At 42.8% G+C, this 20,798-nt stretch overlaps 1 protein-coding gene across 2 annotated transcripts; it reads left to right on the top strand.

The window, feature by feature from the left end:
- Positions 1 to 725: 725 nt before the first annotated feature.
- crmp1 (collapsin response mediator protein 1) lies at positions 726 to 11,970 on the top strand. Of its 2 annotated transcripts, XM_084571060.1 has the most exons (14): positions 726 to 794; positions 1,787 to 1,875; positions 2,057 to 2,241; positions 2,347 to 2,511; positions 2,899 to 2,960; positions 3,078 to 3,158; positions 3,910 to 3,978; positions 4,058 to 4,178; positions 4,301 to 4,457; positions 6,413 to 6,554; positions 6,641 to 6,811; positions 8,072 to 8,251; positions 9,599 to 9,764; positions 10,533 to 11,970. In XM_084571060.1, the coding sequence occupies exons 1-14, from the start codon at positions 747 to 749 to the stop codon at positions 10,622 to 10,624; spliced, it is 1,728 nt and encodes a 575-aa protein (XP_084427186.1). In that variant the 5' UTR covers positions 726 to 746; the 3' UTR covers positions 10,625 to 11,970. The 2 variants fall into 2 exon arrangements, with proteins under 2 accessions (XP_084427186.1, XP_084427187.1); XM_084571061.1 differs by lacking the exon at positions 726 to 794 and having other exon boundaries at positions 1,840 to 1,875; positions 2,061 to 2,241.
- The last annotated feature ends 8,828 nt before the right edge of the window (positions 11,971 to 20,798 follow it).

Raw genomic sequence — 20,798 nt, 5'->3', positions numbered from 1 at the left:
CATCGGCGAAGGAGAGCCAGAATGGAGAGGTAGGACTGATGGTTCTGGTCCTTGGTTTTGTCATTTCCACTAGGCCTAAATTTAAAATAGACCTCACTGAGTGAAGCAGTAAACTACAGCTGATGGACAACTGTTGACCCACGTCAGAACAGATTAGTCCATATTTTTCTGAAAACAGCCTCAATTTTTTTTTTTTACAATTTTTGACAGTGGCCAAAAAAATGTTTTGTTGTATTAATTTTTGATGACCGTACCCGTTTCTTACCCACCGTGAATTGTTATTCAAATGCTCCAGGCTGCATAAATGATGAACTTATGTGCTGCATTGCAGTTTAGCTGTTTTGGTTCTGGTTTAGATGATATCTAGCTCAAACAAAATGCTCCAAAAAGACGCAAATGTAGCGAAAACAAACAGTGGCATGTGTTTTGTGTGGTGCTGAACCGGACAGCGACAGAGCACGTCCCCTCTTTGTGTTGTTTCTGTGCCTTCTCACGTGAACTGCCACCGGGCACGCGGGGCACGCGGGGCACGCACGGGGGTAGTCACCTGTCCTTCGCCGTGCGCGCGCCACGCAACCTGACGCAGCCGTACGGCGGCGGATTCATCGCTTCCCGTCTTATACTCAAGGAAACAATCACCAACTCTTATCAGGGGTGACACGGAGGCGCAGCCCTGCGCTGGGGGGGGGGGTCACCGTATTTCGCCTTTCGAGTTGACTGCCAGGGGGCAGAGCGACGGAGAGAGCATGTCTGGGACCAGTCACCAGGAGAACAACAGCATCCCCCACCTGACGGTAAGAGAGACCCGGCCTGGTGCCTGGTCAGCGACGGTCTAACAACCGGAGGAGCTCTCTTGTATGCAAATCCCTGCAGCCGACGCCAGGCAGAAGGGGGATTAAATTCTTAGCGAACGACAAAGAGCAGAAGGCCCTCTCATGTTGCGCCCGTGTGAAACTGCAGCCCCGAGATAGGTGACGGCTCCCTGTCTGTGTCAAATCGAGCGCGGGCTCTCGGTTCCGGTCGGATAGTGTTGTGTAATCTCGCCGCCTGTCAGAGGGATTAAGTCGGTTGACATGACGGTCGAGTCAGGAGTCGCACTCGAACCAATTGGTTGCATAAAACACCGAGGCGTGAGACTGGATTTGTGCAGATCCATTTTTTTCTTCACTGATGTTAAAACGTCCATTTTACGTAATGCATTGTCTGTTTTTAAGGTATTATAAAATATCAAATGACTCCATTGTCAACCACTAGTAAGCAGTAGCACTACTTAATACAGCTGTACACTGAAATGCATGCACATATTCCCTTTTTGTAAGCATCCTTATTGGGTAAAGATGCTGATATTCAGCAGGCTGTCAGCTGTCGTCATGTGCAACCACGGATGATCAGTGGTTACCATGGAGACCTAACATCTCCCTAATGCTGTTGCCAGGCACCCTCTGTGGTGGCACTCTGTAGAGGGTGTGGACTCATTGTAGTCTCGACAAAACTGTGCTTGTTTTAGCACCATGTGTTTAAGTATTCAGCCGTTGATGTGTCTAATTGCCCCCCACTCTACATATAATTAATCAAGAGAGGGAACAGCGTCAACTTTTCTCAGGCCCCACCCATGCACAGCACTTGTGTGTGGCTATGCATTTCTGCCCGACCCTCCGCTGCACCGTGTCAGTATCGCTATAAAGTCATGGATTACATAACTGATTGTGCAATACATCAAAATGTCAGCACTAAATTCACCTCCCCTCCCCTCCTCTTCCTCCCTCCCTGTGCTTCTTCCCTGCAGAGTGAAAGGCTGCTGATTAAAGGAGGGCGAGTGGTCAATGATGACCAGTCTTTCTATGCAGATGTCTACATTGAGGATGGGCTCATCAAGTGCGTATGTGGGGGGAATACAGGAGTGTATTATTTCCAAATCGGCAGAGGCATAAAAATATAAATGCTGAATTGTCTTTGTCATCCCCTCAACCTCTGCGATCCCCTTTCATCTTTGTACTTCCTCACTTCTGCTTTCACCTCCCTTTCATCTTCCCTCCGTGTGCCTGATCCGTGGCAGGCAGGTGGGGGAGAATCTGATTGTTCACGGTGATGTCAAGGTGATCGAGGCCGACGGCCGCATAGTGATACCAGGGGGAATAGATGTCAACACCTGTTTGATGAAACCCTTCCTGGGAACGCAGCCTGTTGATGATTTCCTCCAGGGCACTAAAGCCGCAATTGCCGGTGGCACCACCATGATCAGTGAGTGTGAATGCATATGCAGCGCTTATCATGTCCACATCCGAGTTGCAAAATAAAGGTCAGCTCTCTTTCCCGTCCTAACCTTTGACCTTTCCCTATTTTAAGTCGACCACGTGACCCCTCAGCCTGGAGACAGTTTGCTGGAGGCGTTTGAATACTGGCAAGAGGCTGCAGATAAAAAGGCATGCTGCGATTACTCTCTGCACGTAGACATCCCCCAGTGGAATGAAACTGTTAAAGATGAGCTGGAGCTGCTGGTACAGGAGAAAGGTATGTCAGTTTTTGGTTGGTCTGTAATATCTCGGAGAGGCGGTCGCTGCTGTAATTCTTGTTTCAATCCCTTGTTTGGACACATTTCACAAGAACAATTGGGACCGATTTAGAAACAATTTGGCCAAGTGCTGAATCCTCTTACAGTGAAGCCACAGTGGAGATTCATTGTTCCCATTATGACGCTGTCATGGTGGCAATGTACAAATTTTGCTTGTAATCTGGTTTAAGTAAAAGAAATGTTCTTCTTTTGGGGCAGCTAAAAGAAAACGGAGCCAAGGCTCAGATGTTAGACATAAACATGCATTGCTTTGTATGTCAAACAAGCTTGTTAATCAGTTTTTCAGTTAGTCTTATGAAGTTTTTCATTGTTTCCACTGTTTTCAGGTGTCAACTCCTTTCAAGTGTACATGGCTTATAAGGACGTGTATCAGATGACAGACTCTCAGGTATGTTTCGTGATCACTAATTGCACTAAACTCTAATAATACACTAATTCACCAATTACTATAAAAGGTGGTCACTTTTATTTTCCCATATTTATTTTTTACTCATCACATCCGCAGCTGTATTCGGCGTTCTCCTTCCTGAAGCAGCTGGGTGCTGTGGTGTTAGTTCACGCCGAAAATGGAGACCTGATCGCTCAGGTAAGTGCTCCAGTCTTCTGACTTTATAGCTGCGTCCAGCCTCCACTGCAGCAGAGAGCTGCTCGTGTTACATAACTCTCCAGCCCTCAGAAAGATGAAGGGATTAATGCTGGCGCTGCAGCCTCTGAAGATGACGCGTTTATCTTGGGTCACCATTGCTGTTGACCATTATTGGAGTAATGATGATGATGTAATGATGATTAATGTGGTTGGGGGTGAAGGCGGCTCATATTGCCAGCAGCAGCAGAAGCAGCAGTGACGACAATATTAATCGTGGTCATGGTGACGATGGTGTAGATTAAAGGAACAAATAAAGGGGGAAAAAAACATGATGTATGTGAAGATTAATCAGGGTAATGAATGATAATGACATGCTTGTTAACCTAACTGTAATTGAAATGGGGAAGTAGGGGATGAAAAATCGTACCAAACCCTTAGAGAACAAACTAAAACAATTAATAAAAAGAGGAAGGGCGGTGGTTTTCATCATAATTTTGCTGTGCTGCAGGCTGTGGCATAGTAACCGAAGCCAGCACAGGCTCCCCACCGTGCACTGGCATTCTAGGATTACAATGCACACTTATTTTCTTTGATAGCCTGACAGGCTGTGAGATTTTTCCATTGTGCAAGACTGAGATACAATCAGAGGCACCAAAATGTGACTTGGCGGGTACTGCATGTGGTTCTGACAGTGATTGTAGAGCGTGTGAAGAGAATGGTGTTGCCTGAATTGTGTTAATTTGCTTTTCAGGAACAGAGAAAAATCCTCGGAATGGGAATTACCGGCCCCGAAGGCCATCCTCTGAGTCGTCCTGAAGAGGTGATTTTCACGCGCAATTTATCTCAGTCCGCCTATTACTGTGTCAGTTTGAGGAGCTCTTCATGTCGTTTCTGTGCAGCTGGAGGCTGAGGCGGTGTTCCGTGCCATCACTCTTGGCAACCGTGTGAACTGTCCTGTCTACATCACAAAGGTGATGAGCAAGAGTGCAGCTGAAACCATCACTCAGGCCCGGAGGAAAGGTTGGCATTCCCTTTCTCACTTTTCTTTATCACCTTTCTTTATCACATTATCACCCTTTTCTATGTTTATTGGCAGTTTCCTTTCAGTCTGAATTTTACTGTCCTACCATCGTCTCATCCAGGTTCTGTAGTTTTCGGGGAGCCAATTACAGCCAGCCTGGCCACTGATGGTTCTCACTATTGGAGCAAAAACTGGGCCAAGGCGGCTGCTTATGTGACGTCTCCGCCTCTGAGTCCTGACCCAACAACTCCAGACCATCTCCACACACTGCTGGCCTGGTACGACTCTAGTTTGTTTAACAATAAATGCACTAACACCAACCAAGACCACACCTTAATTGCTGCAAATAAGTTTATTGACAGACAGGTTGTGAGACAAATGGATGGAGGGATGAGAAGGGTCGAAAGGTATGGGATGAAAAGGGGGCGAGGGGATGGGATGAAAAGGAAAGGGGGTCGAGCGTATGGGATGAAAAGGGGTCTTAGGGAAGGGATGGAAAGGGTCTAGGGGAAGGGATGAAAAGGGGTGAGAAAGGCTTTAGGGGATGGGATGAAAAGGGGTCGAGGGGGTGGGATGAAAAGGGCATGGGATGAAAAGAGGTCTTAGGGAAGGCATGAAAAGGATCGAGGGGAAGGGATGAAAAGGGGTGAGAAGGGTTTGAGGGGATGGGATGAAATGGGGTCTTGGGAAGGGATGAAAAGGATCGAGGGGAAGGGATGAAAAGGGGTGAGAAGGGTTTGAGGGGATGGGATGAAATGGGGTCTTAGGGAAGGGATGAAAAGGGGTGAGAAAGGTTTTAGGGGATGGGATGAAAAGGGCATGGGATGAAAAGGGGTTCAAGGGGATGGGATGAAAAGGGGGAGGAATGTGTAGACTGACGATGGCAGAGGAACCCAGGGAATGGGACTAGTTCCTGAACTTAAGTTACAATAACTTATTTTGTGCAATCTTTAATCCAAGATATACATGTTACAATAACAAATTATTACACTTTGTGGAGCCTGACAAAGTACGTTGCCCACAGTGTATTTCATAACCACCAGAACTTGTGAAAGGTTTCGTGATTAATGCAGGGTGAGGGCAAATAAAATGCTTAATTTAGCTATAACCTCTGCACAATGTGAAATGCAAATCAGCCGGATGACATGAAAGGAGGCATCTGCAAGAAACCCTCATTGCTTATACCCCCACGCATTCGTTAGGCATTCATGTCACACACTACTGCTGTCAGGCTCAGTTAAAAAGAAAAGCAGATGGAGAGAAGGTGAAGGTGTGTGTGTGTGTGTGTAGAAAAAGAAACAGGTGAGGAAGACTTAATTATAAATAAACGACTGTGTAATGATTTAGAAACCCATTTAAACGGAGTGTAAAGTACAGTTCATGGTAATAGTTAGTTAAATTCTTCTCACACACACATATGCAATGCACAGCAGTTCCAGCTGTACATTTTTGACTGTCCCCGATTCCAAAAATAGCACAAGAACTAGAATCCTTCATCATCCGTTTCCTTGGCTACCAAGTGCCTCCCTCCTGCTCATCCTCCTCTTCCTCCTCCTCCCTTTTTCCTCCACCCGTTCGTCTGCAACTCCCTCTTCTCAAGGCGGGTCCACGCTGTCAGGGCGGTGGTGTGATTCCGCAGTTGCCTCTCCTGAAACGACACGGTGCATTTCTAGGTTCTTTTTCCAGACACGTGAACAAAGGAACAACACTCTTTCTCGGTTTCCAGTGAGGCCCGTTATTTGCCTAATAAGCAGTCTCTTGGCATTCGGGTGATGATCCCACAGCTCACATATTACTGAATAATCACTGTAATTAGCCAATAAATAAAAGGGCTCATATCGCAAATCATGATAATCGTAGCTCCTTATCTTTCAGATGCAGCCTCTTGTGTGTTAAGCAGTTTTTTTAACAACAAAAAAAATGCAGTTTAGCTTTATGTAATCTCGTAGATGCTTCAGGGTTTGGTACTGCAGCTGTGTTGCACCATTCTGACTAGTTCAGCTGGCTGGTTTTCTGCCTCAGGCCACAACATGACTTTAACTTTAACTCACGCTCGCTCAAAGAGGACACCTGGTGGCTAATTGTTGAAATGCATGTCTTTGTATTTGAACGTAAACATTGTCTGCTTTTCAGACTTTCCTGAGTTCCCTGTATTCAATAGTTCAGCCCTACACTTGACAGGTTAATTATTTATGTATTAAATGATTTCTTATCTTTTTCCTTGTTTCGACAGTGGGGACCTGCAGGTGGTGGGCAGCTCTCACTGCGCTTACAGCACTTCCCAGAAAGCTATCGGAAGAGATGACTTCACCTTAATCCCAGAGGGAACCAACGGAATAGAGGAGAGGATGGGTTTCGTCTGGGACAAGGCTGTGGTGAGCAACGAGGCCACGTGTGTCTTTTGTGTAGCTGCGAAGTTTTTGTGTGTCATTCAAAACGTCATTTTTATTTTGTCTCGCAGGCCATGGGGAAGATGGATGAGAACCAGTTTGTGGCAGTCACGTCCACCAACGCCGCTAAAATCTTCAATCTGTACCCACGCAAGGGCCGGATAGCTGTGGGCTCTGACGCAGATATTGTCATCTGGGACCCAGACAGCGTCAAAACCATCACTGCCAAACTTCAGCAGTCGGTGAGAACAAAAAGAAAACAGGGCTGAGGGAGAGGAAACACGACGAGAGAGAAATCCGAGCGGAACCAAAGGAAAGATTGAGGTGGGGGGGGGGGGGGGGCAGGAGGGAGGTTTCAAGGGAGACTGCGGGAGACATGAGTGTGAAATAGGATAAAAGCGAAGTGAAAGATCACACGAGGTGAAGAGAAACCTGAAAATTACTTTTAGGTCGGAGTGATATTCAGTCAAGTCTGACATTATTGCATAGGTGCGGCGGGTTTAGAAGAACACAAGGCATATATTGCAATACATACACTGTACCTCTGTTTATTAAGGTCACATCTTTGAAGGACACCGACAAAACATGTGCCAAGCGACTATGAGATTTATATTTGAAGAGGCAGTTCACCCAAACGATAATAAATGTATTGTCTCATTTGTCTCAAGCGCTGTCCACTTAGATTGCCTTGATTGGCTCGGGTTTGAGATGCACTCAGCTCTGAGCAAATCTGAAATCAAACATTTCTACTGCCACTTATGATGAATAATACGAATAATGAAGACAAATGGAATTCCCTTTGACATTAATTGGAAATGACGCTGAAAAATTGCAGCACATTTAATTGAAAGTCATTCCGGTGCTCACTCAGTGTGGACTGTGGATAATCCAGGACATGGTTGGTGTAGTCCTTTGAGCTCCGCAAATGAAGCTCCATTCGCACCCCTTTGCGTTACAGACAGCTATAGAACAGCCTTGATAATCAAACTATGTCTACATGCGACAATATATGCTGTAGGTAAACAAGAACATACAGTATGTCGTTTCTTTCAGATTGGATGAAGACACATTTCGAGACAACATGATGCATTTAAATTCCAGCGAATGGAGTTAAAAAATGTGCCCAGGCAATGTGACATAATTCAGTGAAAATATTAGACAGTGGTTAATGTATTCGGTCTGTTCTGCCACTCTCAAAGGCATTTATCCAGACTGGTGTCGGCTTTAGGGTATAATCCCCCTTCACCCCTCACCCATTCTGGGCCACTATCTCCACCCATCCCCCTGTATTAACACTGCCGTCTCTCTACTCTGTGCCCCGAGCCTCTCACTAGTACACCCCCCCATCCTCTCAACTGCGTCCATGAAACCCTCTGATAGAATTCTTGCTCAAATGGCACAGTAGGCCTCGGCGGCAGGGGGAAATGAAAAAGCTCTCTATTGTGCCTTTGCTTAATCCAGATTTCCTTTGTCCTTGTATTTTTCTCCCTCTCCAAACACAGGCTGCAGAATACAACATCTTTGAGGGTCTGGAGTGCCGGGGCGGTCCCGCGCTGGTGTTGAGTCAAGGTCGGGTTGTGTACGAAGAAGGCAAGCTGCACGCTCAGCAGGGCACCGGTCGATTTATCCCACGGAAGCCCTTCCCTGACTTTGCTTACCAGCGCATTAAGTTCAGGAATCAGGTACAATATGCGGATGACTTTAAAAACACTTCTAAAGCAGCAGTAGGGATGTGACAGTTTCTCAGCTCTTATAGAATGAGATGTTCAGTAAATACACAGTGATACTTTCACCACTTTCTCTTAACAGAACTCAGAAATACCTTGAAATAAAACCCTGAACCTTAAGTCACATGAAGATTTGCCTACTCATCAGCACATATTATAAGTATTAGTATTTTCTGCAGGCTAGCTAGACATTGTCTTGTTGCACTGAACATTTTGGTGCTGTGCTGTCTAACTCAGGTAGCAACATCACCAGTAACCACCAGGTGGCAGCCGTTTATCTTTGGATGGCAGCTGTTTTAGCATTAAAGGAAAATAAAGTGACTCCTCACACTCAGCTGCTTCATTGCGTTACATTCCCTTTTAGGTTCTGCAAATTCAAACAAAGAGCACCTGGGTTTTTAATGTGCAGTGGACTAAAACATTTACAGTGCAACCATTGTACCACTTAAACAACAGGCACAGTCACACATCTTACTGTTTATTTTGAAATGACTGGCTCTCTGGCTTCCCCCGGGGATCGGATCAGGTTGCGTATGACAAAATCAAGTTAGTGCAAGCCCTCCAGGAACACATTCAGATTGCATTGCAGTGTCAGCAGTTTGAAAAAAGATAAATTGAATTTATATGAGAGTCTACGAGTATAGGTGGGCTCGTAGACTCTCCAGACATGGGCTCAGTGAGCAAAGTTTGATGCTGATTGCGCTGTATTCGGAGGCACGTACCCTGGCAGAATGAAGTGGAGAAATCCCTTCCTTCCTTCCTTTGGCAGGACATCACCACATCACACTCATGCTGTGATTACGCAGCTGTCTGTGCATCATAATCTGTCTGAACCGACTTAATCACTGGTTGAAGAGAGCAAAAAAAAACCAAAATAAAATACACATGCCACTGGTAATTAAGTAATGCCACAAGTCTGTTTTAGGCCTGAATCCCAACAGTTGCTTAAATGTGAGGATTTCCTGATCATCTCTGTTTTATATAACTGTTAACTGTTCACACAAAACAATCAGTGTCTATTTTTTACTATTTCATGGTTCTGTCATTTCATAGACAAAAACAATTCATCATTTTATTGAAAAAAAAAAGGATGCACGGGTTAATTGATTATAAAAATAATCATTAGCTGCAGCCCTAATTGCCTTCCCACTGTGAGTGTGTTCAAACAAAATACAAATGAGCCAATTAATCCGGTGTTGTTGTGATCAGCGGGTTTTACCGGCGGCAATTTGTTCCTAAAGAATGACTAATAGGTTCGTTTGGGTGTGTGTGTGTGTGTGTCTCTGTGTATTTTCTGTCCAGGTAAAGAGCAAGCAGGGCGTCACTCGTGGGATATACGACGGCCCTGTGTACGATGTTGCTCCCACCCCCAAATACATTACTCCTGCTCCATCAGCCAAAACCTCCCCCACCACACACCAGCCGCCACCAGTACGCAACCTTCACCAGTCCAACTTCAGCCTTTCAGGTAACACAAATCATACATCCAGCTACGTTAAAGTGGAACTACTGTTTTTTTTACAACCTGGAACCTTATTTCTGGCATAAAATACGATTGTTTACTCACCCATATAACTTTGGTGTTCGTCAGATATTTAAATCCGCATATATCCATATAGTGGAAGTGACTGGGGCACCGAAACGCAGCCTCTAAATAACGCATTATCTGCTGCGAAACTCCTTCATTTCACCAATATTTTGTTATGATACACTAGTGCTATTCCCCATTGAGTCCGGAGTTACTTGTAAGGACGTTCATCGTCCACAACCTCAGAATCGGAAAAATATTCAGCCATGTTGCAAAAAACTAGCAGTAGCAAATTACAGGTAAACAGAGATGACATCATCCAGGTCAGAGGTTAGTAGGTCAGTCTACAGACCCCAGATGATGATAACAGGTAACTCTGGACTCAACGGGGAATAGCACTAGCATATCAAAACAAAATATTGGTGAAATGAACGCTTTGCACGGCAGATAATGCGTTATTTAGAGGCTGCGTTTCGGTGCCCCAGTCACTCCCACTATATGGATATACGCGGATCTAGATATCTGACGAACGACTCCGAATGACACCAAAGTTATATGGGTGAGTAAACGATCGTATTTTATGCCAGAAATAAGGTCCAGGTTGTAAAAAACAGTAGTTCCCCTTTAAATTAACTTTTATACACAAGTCATGGGTGAACCTATTTCTGTGAATATATATAATATGTTAATTTTGTACTTATTTCTCAGGTGCGCAGATTGATGATAATATCCCCCGTCGGTCTGGCCACCGCATCGTAGCACCCCCCGGTGGTCGCTCCAACATCACCAGCCTTGGCTGAACACTTGACCGTGCACCGAAGCGTGGATGGTTTTGGGGGTTCCAGCTCTTAAATGTGTGTGTACGAGTGTATGTGTGTGGCTGAGGGTGTGGTCACATGCACACTGGCATGAATGAATTTATTTATTTTTTAATGTGGTACAATCATGACACGCTTTAGGCTGCATTTTAGAAGCACATTTATACTTCCAGCCCAAAAAAGAAAAAGAAAAAAAAAGTGTGATTTACAATCAACTAGATCTTTATGTCAAACTCATGATCGTGACGTGCACAAACAAACACACACACACACACACAGATCCGGTGTTGGTTGGATCCCCTCTTCCAAGTGTGACCCCAGTATTATGTCATAATGTTGTTATTTGCTTCCCCGTGAGCATGACTTCCTACTTATACTTCCTCACTTTCCACGTCCTACTATGTGGGTCTGCTCTCAGACATGGTGCTCCTTTCCACCCATCTGGTGGACAGCTGAAGAAATAACAGATTTGTATTATTATTTTTTTTTTTTTTTGCATCTGGTTTCAACATCTTTGCAATACAGATTTCAGTGTGACTCAAGTGGATCGATTACACATATTTGCATGGACACGTTTTTAGATGTTTGCACACTACATGTGGTTTGTTGTTGCAGTGGAGGAACTCTATCGAAGCACATTCGTATTCAGCGGCACAGGCATATTCTCACACTGTTCACCATATGCTTTGAAGACTTAATGATATTCACTGTGGGTAGAGGCAGTTGATACCAGGTTTAAATCATGCATTTTATCATTGCTGTGCACTTCAGTAAAAGCGATGCACATCATACTATTATGCAAATGTTTCAATGCTCTCCTGTAATGTGTGAAAGTAGAGCTGGGGCAGAAATAACAGCTAATTTAAGGTCTAGATTGGTGTACCTACATGTTAGAGTTTCACAATAAAAGACTTCACGATGTGTGTCATAGTCTCCTGCTGCCAATCACTCTTGCCAGAAATAGATCTTTGTCGTTGTAGTGACATGCGCTGAACTCACTGTTGTAAAAGGACCTCAGCTCTCACCACCACCGCTTTTTAAAACTTTTTAATCTGTTTTTGTTTTTTGTTAAATGTCTTTTGATCAGTTCTGGGTGTTTACTCCTTTATGGTACATTTAGTGTTTCAGTGGCGCTTTGTTTCTGATGCTGTTGTCCGGTGTCTCCAGTGGAACCGCTAATCAATCAATAAAGACTGACTGTTATCAAAGATGACGGTAGAACAATGACACTCTGAGTTCAATGCTAGCTTTATGTGGCTAATGCCACGCGCAATGCTGCCATCAATTTTAATACAGATACCTCGGTCCTCTCTTTTACTACATTTGTCTTTGTCTGCTGAATTGAATTTCTTTGGCCCAGATAATTTATAAATACATTAAGTCAGGTGGAATCCAGGTGCTTAGGTTAAGACAGTATGAGTTCAACATACAACTCCTGAGATACACTCTATACACCATTAAATTGTTAAGTTTTCTGTAACTTTTCTTGGTGTTTAAATACTCATCCAAGTGGCTTCTTCAATTCAATTCAATTCAATTTTATTTATATAGCGTCAATAACAATACAAATTGTCTCAAGATGCTTTACAACATCCGGTCTGAAACCCGGCCTGAAACCCCCAGAGCAAGACTGAAGGCGACGGTGGCAAGGACGAAACCTTGAGCAGAACCCAAGGGAGAGACGGACACACAGCATGCTAAACAGTAATAGCACAGAATTGCATGACTAGTTGTAGGTAGGAAGTTAGAGGACAAGAGCTCGGTGCCAGAGAAAAGAAATCAGAGGATAGGAGCTCGGTGCCAGAGAGAGAGAGAGGATATGGGCTCAGTGCATCGCCCCCCAGCAGCCTAGGCCTATAGCAGCATAACTAAGGGAGTTCTAAATGACTAGTGCAGAGTCTAGGTTTTTTTTATCAGGAACATACACTGATCAGGCATAACATTATGACCACCTTTCTAATATTGTGTAGGTCTCCCTTGTGTCTTCAAAACAGTTGTGACTCATCAGAGAATGGACATGGGCCTTCTGAGGGTGTCCTGTGGTGTCTGGCAACAGAATGTTGTTAGTGGGTGGTCTTTGGGCTCTATGGGTTGAGGGGAGGGGCCTCTGTGGATCATCCCACAGATACTTGATCGGTTTGGGATCTAGTGAATTTGGAGCCAGGTCAACACCTTGTGCTGTTTTTCATGTTCTTTGAAGTCTGGTCTGGTCTAGGTGGGTGCTACATGTCTAAGTAACATCCACACGAATGCCAGGTCCAACACTGAATTGTCACAAGATGGTCAATGTCGTTTACTTCTCCTGACGGTGGTTTTAATGTTGTGCCTGATCGGTGTGTGTGGCCGGTGCCTACCTCAGACTCACATGACTACAGTCTGTTACCGACCCAAACGCTCCCCTGCAATTAGAAGAATTTGTTCAGATTAACCTGTGTGGAGTTTCTCCACAATGAATTGTGTTATGACGACCAACCAATGGACAGAACCAGAAGACTCATTAAGCAAATAGGGATGAAATTTTCTGGGGACAGATGTTAAGACTGTCTAGTTAGTGGCCGATAATTAGCCGCGGATCAGTAGGTACAGTGGGTTGGGTTGTCCACCAACAAAGCTAGTGGTTCACCTGCGGTGCATGAACATGGACCACATGCCAAGGTCTTCTTGGGCAAGACACTGAAGCCTGAGTTGTGGTGAGCGCTTGTGTGAACGAATGGGAAGAAGCGCTTTGAATACAGGTAGGTAGAAATGTACTGCATATGCACCAGTCTTTTAGAACGCAAGAAAAAGGTGTCGAAGAAAACTTTGAACATTCGTGATGAACGCATCATTGGCAGAATGACAACTGAAGTCAATGTTTCCATCTCAAAGTATGCTGATTTAGTGAGATACTTGCAGTAAAGTGGCATATATAAGAACAAATGGATAATTACCAATATAATGAAAGTAAAAAGAAACTTTACCTAAAAAAGAAGAAGCACAAATGTGTGATTGTTTTTCATTGATCAAGACTGATTGCAGGCTTTGGTGTAAATTAATTTTGTCTATTTATCGCTTCATTTCAGAACTTTAATCTGATTAATTGCAAAATACTTTAGAGAAAATGCTTTTTATCTGTGGCTGGGTAAATAAATTAATGAAGAGGGCAAGGTCAGGGGAAGAATTAATTAGTTATTAGTTATTTTTCAGTGTTTACCTCCTTTAGTTCAGAAGTAGCAAATTAAACTTCGTCAGCAATGAGATTCTTAGAAAGATCACATTTTCAGTACATGGTAAAACTTGGCAGTTTAACTTTAATGTGCAGATAAGCAATGCATTTTTAATCCATTCACGTAGCACTCCGAATTCATTTTGTATTTCTTTCAAACATCTGTCAGAGGTCTGTGTAGTAGTTTGTTTACGCATCTTATGAAGCAGAGAAATTTTCCTTGCTGTTTTTTTAAGAAGGTCACAACAGAGCCTGCAGCCAAAACCTGTTCAACCTTCTGTTGAACTCTCAGACAGAGAGGTCTTAACAAACTACCTGCCAGGGTGAGTTTGCTATTGATTTTCATGGACCCTGGAGGATGAGGGTTGTTTTGACCTCCTGGCCTTAATGTGTCAATCAAACTGTGGCCCACAGGAGGGTTTAAAAGACCAAATACACAAGCATTACATAAGAGTATGAAGACTGGATAAATATTAGCAGTCAGTTTATTTAACTACACCAATCAGCCAAAACATTAAAACCACTGACAAGCAAAGTTAATAACATTCACCATCTTGTGAAAATTCAATGTTCTGCTGGGAAACTTTTGGACCTGGAATTCATGTGGATGTTACTTAGACATGTACCACCCATCTAGACCGGACCAGGCACCCCCACCCCATATCAATGCCTTGATAGGACAAGGTGTTGACCTGGCCTCCAAATTCACTAGATCCCAAACTGATCAAGTATCTATGGGATGCACTGGAACAAGTCTGATCCACAGAGGCCCCTCCCCTCAACCCATAGGACCCAAAGCCCTCGCTAACAACATCCTGTAGCCAGACACCACAGGACACCCTCAGGAGGCCCATGTCCATTCTCTGATGAGTCACAACTCTTTAGGAGGCACAAAACGGTGTATATAGAGACATTCGGTTGTTTCTGTAGGTTTTTATTATTGCATTACATTCTGCTAGTGGCACCACCAGAGACCAATCCATAGCATCAGCGTGTGGTGTGGAAAAAGTCAGCAGTGGGCGTTCTAAGTGTTATATATATCAGTGTGCATCTCCTCTTGTCAAGTCTTTCGTGGTGTGCCGGAGAGCTTTGCTACCTCAGAGTAGAGCATTACTTAAAGATGTTTCCTGCCTTTAGAAAGTTTCAATGTGAGCTATAAATCAGTCACCGATCGTCTTTCTTACACTCAATGACGATAAGATACCATTCATACAGACACTTTATACTGTAAGTGATGAATTATAGGTGCTACATTGCCACAGCTGGTCACCCGCAATCACAGTTGCTCACTGATTCAACAGTCTGTTTAATTGCACTTCATCTGTGCCTCTTTTTTTTTTTTTCGTTCCTAATTAGCAGTTCTAATAAATTGTGTATCAATATGTTCAAGGATGTTCCTACATTCATTCACGGGTGTGTAAATGGGGCTTGTGCATTTAGACTGCAAGGTTAGCTACAAGGAAGGCTTAGGCACGGCCTTGCACGGTGAACCGTATGTAAATAATGTACTTTAATGCGTGAGGCTTTCATTTACTTAATAAAATAAAGAAAAACAGAAAACTGAGACAGCAAAGCAGCCCCAGCCCACGCTATTTTTTGATGTTAGTGCTGCGTGTTCTTCCGCACAGTTAAACTTTGATTTCACGAGTCGACATGACGTGTTTTCCAATAGCGCTGCCTCCTCGGCAAACTTCAAGATCACAATCGTTTTTGGAGAGCAGCAGAAGCTTCTTTGAGGATGTGTGTGCGGTGGACTCGTGAACAGAAATGATAACCCAGCCCAGTGATTCAGTTAGAAGTCCACTTTGTAGCATTTGGACTGATTTACTGGCACAAATGACATATATCCATAATTACGTCTTTATCGATATATAGTCACCTACAAGCATCATTGTGTTTCTGTTAGATCTTCCATGTACACTGTGTTATTCCCACAGAAGCCCAGACCAGATAAAATGTTCCTTTATACACCTGGAAGAGGTGAGTCTCAGTAATAGACTCACAGTAATAGAGAAACAATGAGTCTCATTGTGCACTGATGAAATACTTTAACTTGTCCAGAATTCTGCAACGATTCTTGAGCGATATGAACAGAAAACTCAAAATTAACAGATTGGACTTCAAGTATGTTGTTGTCTTGTGTACATGTAAAATTTCTTTTTTCTTTTTTTAACAGTTGGACACAATCATTTGTTTTGCTATATAGTTGTCAGATTTTTTTATTTTTTTTTTAAATAGCTTTCACTTCCAGTTTTTCATGATAGTGTTTATAATTAATTATGCTACAGCTGTAGTATATCTAAGCCCATCTGTGCTCCCGGAGGAAAACTTCCTTTTACTGATGTCCTTGGCAACAACAGCCGATTTACTAAATTTTCAAGTTTGATCTGGCAGAGATTGGTATCACTTGTTAAAGTGTATTCTCAAAGGACAATTCTTTGGCAGATGCTGGAAATTGTTTATTTACGCACCTCATGCAACAGCTGCATATGCAGTGTATTATCAGAATAATATTAACATTAATACACCGTGGCACAGTGAAAGGTGTATTTCCTGTGGCTTTTTGCTAAGATCCTCCACATTGCGGTGTATTTTTGTGAGACCAAGCAGAGAAAATTTGAAATTTTAATAAACAGTGTAATTCTGACCTTTAATCCTTGATACATTATACCTTTTTTCAAACATTACCTTGACATGCAGTGCCGAGGCTTTTTTTTTTTTGCATTGAATCCAGCAGCATTTTATTTTCTATGACAAGAAAAATATTTTTTATGAGAACTTGAGAGTTTCCAATATAAAGACTTTTTATATTTCAAGTGAAGCAGATAGCGCTCTGTAAATATGGTAAAATGGTACAAGCTCTGGAAAAGCTAGTTACAGCACATCCAGTATTTTTACATTTCTACAGTTATGTAATCTTTCCGGTGAAACCATTTTAAATTCATAACATGCAGACCGCGTGTGTCAAAAGAGCATTTTTTTTCTGGCTTGAAGTACAGATGAAACGCAGACAACATCACCTTCACAGAGACCAACAGAGACCAGCACGCAGCCGCTGCCATCTGCTCTGGGAGCTAACCAAGGAGATACAATATTGAGCTTTTGAGGCTGAAATTATGCATGTTTTTTTTTTTTGTTTTTTTCCCCTCATTTTCTGAAGCGGGTCATGAAATCACAGAAATGGAAAACAGCAGCTGGGTGTATGTGGGGTGTATAGAAGTCTGAAAAGGTGCCATAACGACGCAGCGACTTCCTCCCGTGTCTTGAAGGGGTATAGACGGAATAACAGAGGTTCAACTGAATCCAGGCAAATTACTGAGCCAGCTGTGAGGTTCTTCTCCCGCTGATGGACCCACCGGGGCACCTCTGTGCATATCTGAGCCGCATCCAGCCACGGTGCAACGAACCAAATAGTTCTATTCTGACTATAGCCACATTATGGAGTATTTTGAAGGAATTAAATACTTAAAGGAACAGTATGTAAGATTGTGGCCAAAACTGGCCAAAACTGGTACTGCAATCACTTTCAAAATACTGTAGAATGGTGTATCCCCTCCAACCTCCCCCCTGACTCGAGGTTGCCAGGTTACCGAGGTAACGTTAGGCTACTCAATACGTCTCAATTACGTTTCACATTGCCATAATCGACGTGCTAATGTTGTTTTCCTCGGCGTTTCAGCATAATGACAGAGAAACGGGCTCATAATGCATTGCTAATGTTAGCAATGACGACTCGCCGTTTTTATTTCCCAAACAATTCCTTACCTTTTCAATTCGATGAGCCACCTCCTCTGTATGCGCTAACGTAACGTTACTTTGCACGAACATGCATAACTTTGTTCGACTGTCATGAATATTTGAAATGTCCATTTACATTATGTACAAGTAAGTTCGCCAGGAGAAAATTAGCAGCGTTGGCGTCTGTCTTCAAATTCTTCTCCGTTTTCAGCCGTCTCCATCTTTCAAAGGCATCTCCTATACAAATCCTTGTTTTATTTCGGACTTTGTCACGACGTAGTTCGGATTCATAACGAGGTCTTTTAGGTTTCGTAACGTTATACATGTTTTATCCGACACGTTCGTAGCTGCAGCTGCGGTAACTAGAGCAGAGCTGGCAACCCGGAAGACGAAACTCTACTGACTTCGTGATTGGTAGATAGGTGGAGGGTGGCGCCTCAGACCAAAACACAAAATGACAACAATAACATCAGTTGAGGGCTGCAACTCTCACTTTTAAATGACAATATCCTGGCCGGACCACTGTTGTCAGTGATATAAGTATTTGAAATGAACATGATTTCTTCATGTCTAGTGACATATCAGGGCCATTTTATGATTAATTGAAATACATTTCTTACATACTGTTCCTTTAACATTATATTTTACCATCTTCAGTTCCATTCCAATTAAAAGGATGTAGTCAGCAAATTTATCTAAAAGACAAACATGATTGGTTTCATTTACCTCTTGGGCAACACTGACAGTGCATTTCATATTAATATTACCATATTATGTTCAACTGGTGGGACTGTAAGTTGACGCAATGTATTTGTAAGGATATAAAAGCCTCTTTCTATATCATCACGTTTTTATTCAATTCATTTAAATATGTATTTAGGTCCTGTTTATCAAATGTTTATTCCTGTGAATTCAGCAAATGACGTAAACCAAGTCAGCTGCGGAGACTCAAACATTTTACGTGTTTTCTTTGACTGTAACGCCCTCCTTCGTCCTGTTGGTGTCCACGTTGAGCTTTGTTGAAAGGTCAAGCCTGTCCTTCAGCCTTAAATGGACGATGATTCATTACAGAATCTTCCGGGCCCTTTGGCCTAAGTGAACCTGGACTTGTAGGAGATTGTGAAACTCACCATCTGTTATAAGGACGACCCATTTAAATCAAGGTTCAAATGAGGATTATTTGTTTATTTATTCCTTGAAATAAGCGCCAATTGCATATAAGCAAAAAGAGAAACATATGAATGTCCTTATTGAAACCAAGTATACTATTTATTGTGACTACTATTTGCAGATATAGTCAGGTAATTACAAGTTGCAAAATGACAGCATTGTGCTGCCTAATAGCATAGCTACCAACAAATCACTACTGTCACAACTGCACACTGAAGCTGTCAATTATCCGCACGAAAGTGAGAAACTTTCTGGTGGTTAACCGACACAACAGCTGACGGAGCTGCGAGCTGCGAGCTCAAAGGGAACGACACAACAAGAGAGCTGAGCAGAGTGATTTGTCTCTGGTCACTTGGAAACCAGACACTGTCAACTATTGGTCAATCAGCAAATGACACACACCTCTGCAATCACTTGAAACCGCAAATGACATGGCACCACCTGCAGGTTATCAGCCACACACACACACACATACATGTTTTTGTCACTTTCTGTGGACTACAAGCATAGACTTGTTTGTGAGGACTGTGAAGTAATCGCCTCCCAACATCTTCAAACCAAGGATGTTAGGATCCAGCAAATCTAATATTTAGTTTGAATACAGTAACTTCTAGTGAGCATTAAAGTTTGATGTCCCAAAATCCCAGGACCATTACATAAAAACTGAGCTGTGGACTGGTTTCATAAGACTCCACCAGAATACCGGGAGGAAATCCTAATTTCATCAGAAACGTGGGTAGAATTCAAGGCTTAAATTAAAATACATTCACTTGTGAAGTTGTTTGCACCCATCTGCATTCAGACATGTTTATTTAGATTTAGCTGCCCCATCCCCCTAAAGAAGTCTCACCTGTTCCATTTCTCCAGAAATACCACATTGGTTATTTTCTCCCCTACTGAAACATATTCAACATTCAACAAAACCAATGTGACCATTTAGACTCTACTGCCAAACACCTGTATTTTATTGATTTTTGGGAATTAGAGATGCAAGACACAATCCAAATATAATTCATGAGACTCATTTTTTAGTTGTCAAAACTTGTAAACATTCAAAATGCGTGGACAGAACACTTTTAATTAGAAAGATTCTTTCTTTGTGTAGTTGCAGATAGATCACATCCTCCTTAAGGATATGCTTTCATTTAAAATCATCTTGTGTACATGTTATTTTGTGGTATTACAGGAATGCTGATGGCACGGCTTTGATGAGTTCCGGCTGATGTGACCATGAAAAGATGAAAAGACACAAATGACAGCCCATGGAGGAGCACGGGGAGGATCAAATCTCACATCATCTGTCTGGCGTGGTGGTGGTGGTGAGAAAGAATGTTTACAACTCAACTCAAGCCCTAAGGCTTTTCCGATTGGAAGAACACGGCAACGACAGAATTTCTCACATCTGCGACGCTTTAAGCTCGGCTTTGAGTGTGATGCCGGGGAGTGTTGCTTTGGTGTTATAGACGTTGACCGACTGGACATCGGCAGATAGCACAAAATGAATAAGATAGGGGATTTTCAACATATTTCAGGGATATGTCATTTTGCTTTGAAGCCATGACCCCAAGGATGTCTATGCATGTAAAGGCAATTCAAAGGCAATTCACTGCAGCTCGCTGTCACTCAGAAAAAGACTCCACTTAAGCCCCTCAAAGTATCTCACACCTCCACAAACCATTTGATATACTGGACAATGTGTGAGGAGGTTAACACTCTGGGTTTTACCTCACCAGGCACCTCCCTCCTCACAACATTTCCCTCTATCTTCTAAGATAGAGGGAGATCTAAAAATCAATACAATGCTCTATCGCTTGCATTTAATTAACAGTTCAAAGACATTCGTTCTCTTTTTTTCTAATTTTCATTGCAAACAATTTCTTGTCCATTTACCCGGTGAAACCATGTAATTTATCTGCCTTGTACAAAGGCTACTCACATGAGATGACTTACAACTATAATTTGATTGATACAATACCTGATGCTTGTGATGTTTCAAAGAAGGCTGCTAATATCTTTTACTCTGTGGTTCACTGATATTTCATT

The sequence above is a fragment of the Chelon labrosus genome (genome assembly GCF_963514085.1).
Source record: "Chelon labrosus genome assembly, chromosome: 2".
Classification (NCBI taxonomy): domain Eukaryota; kingdom Metazoa; phylum Chordata; class Actinopteri; order Mugiliformes; family Mugilidae; genus Chelon; species Chelon labrosus.
This window is presented reverse-complemented; position numbering and strand designations above follow the sequence as displayed.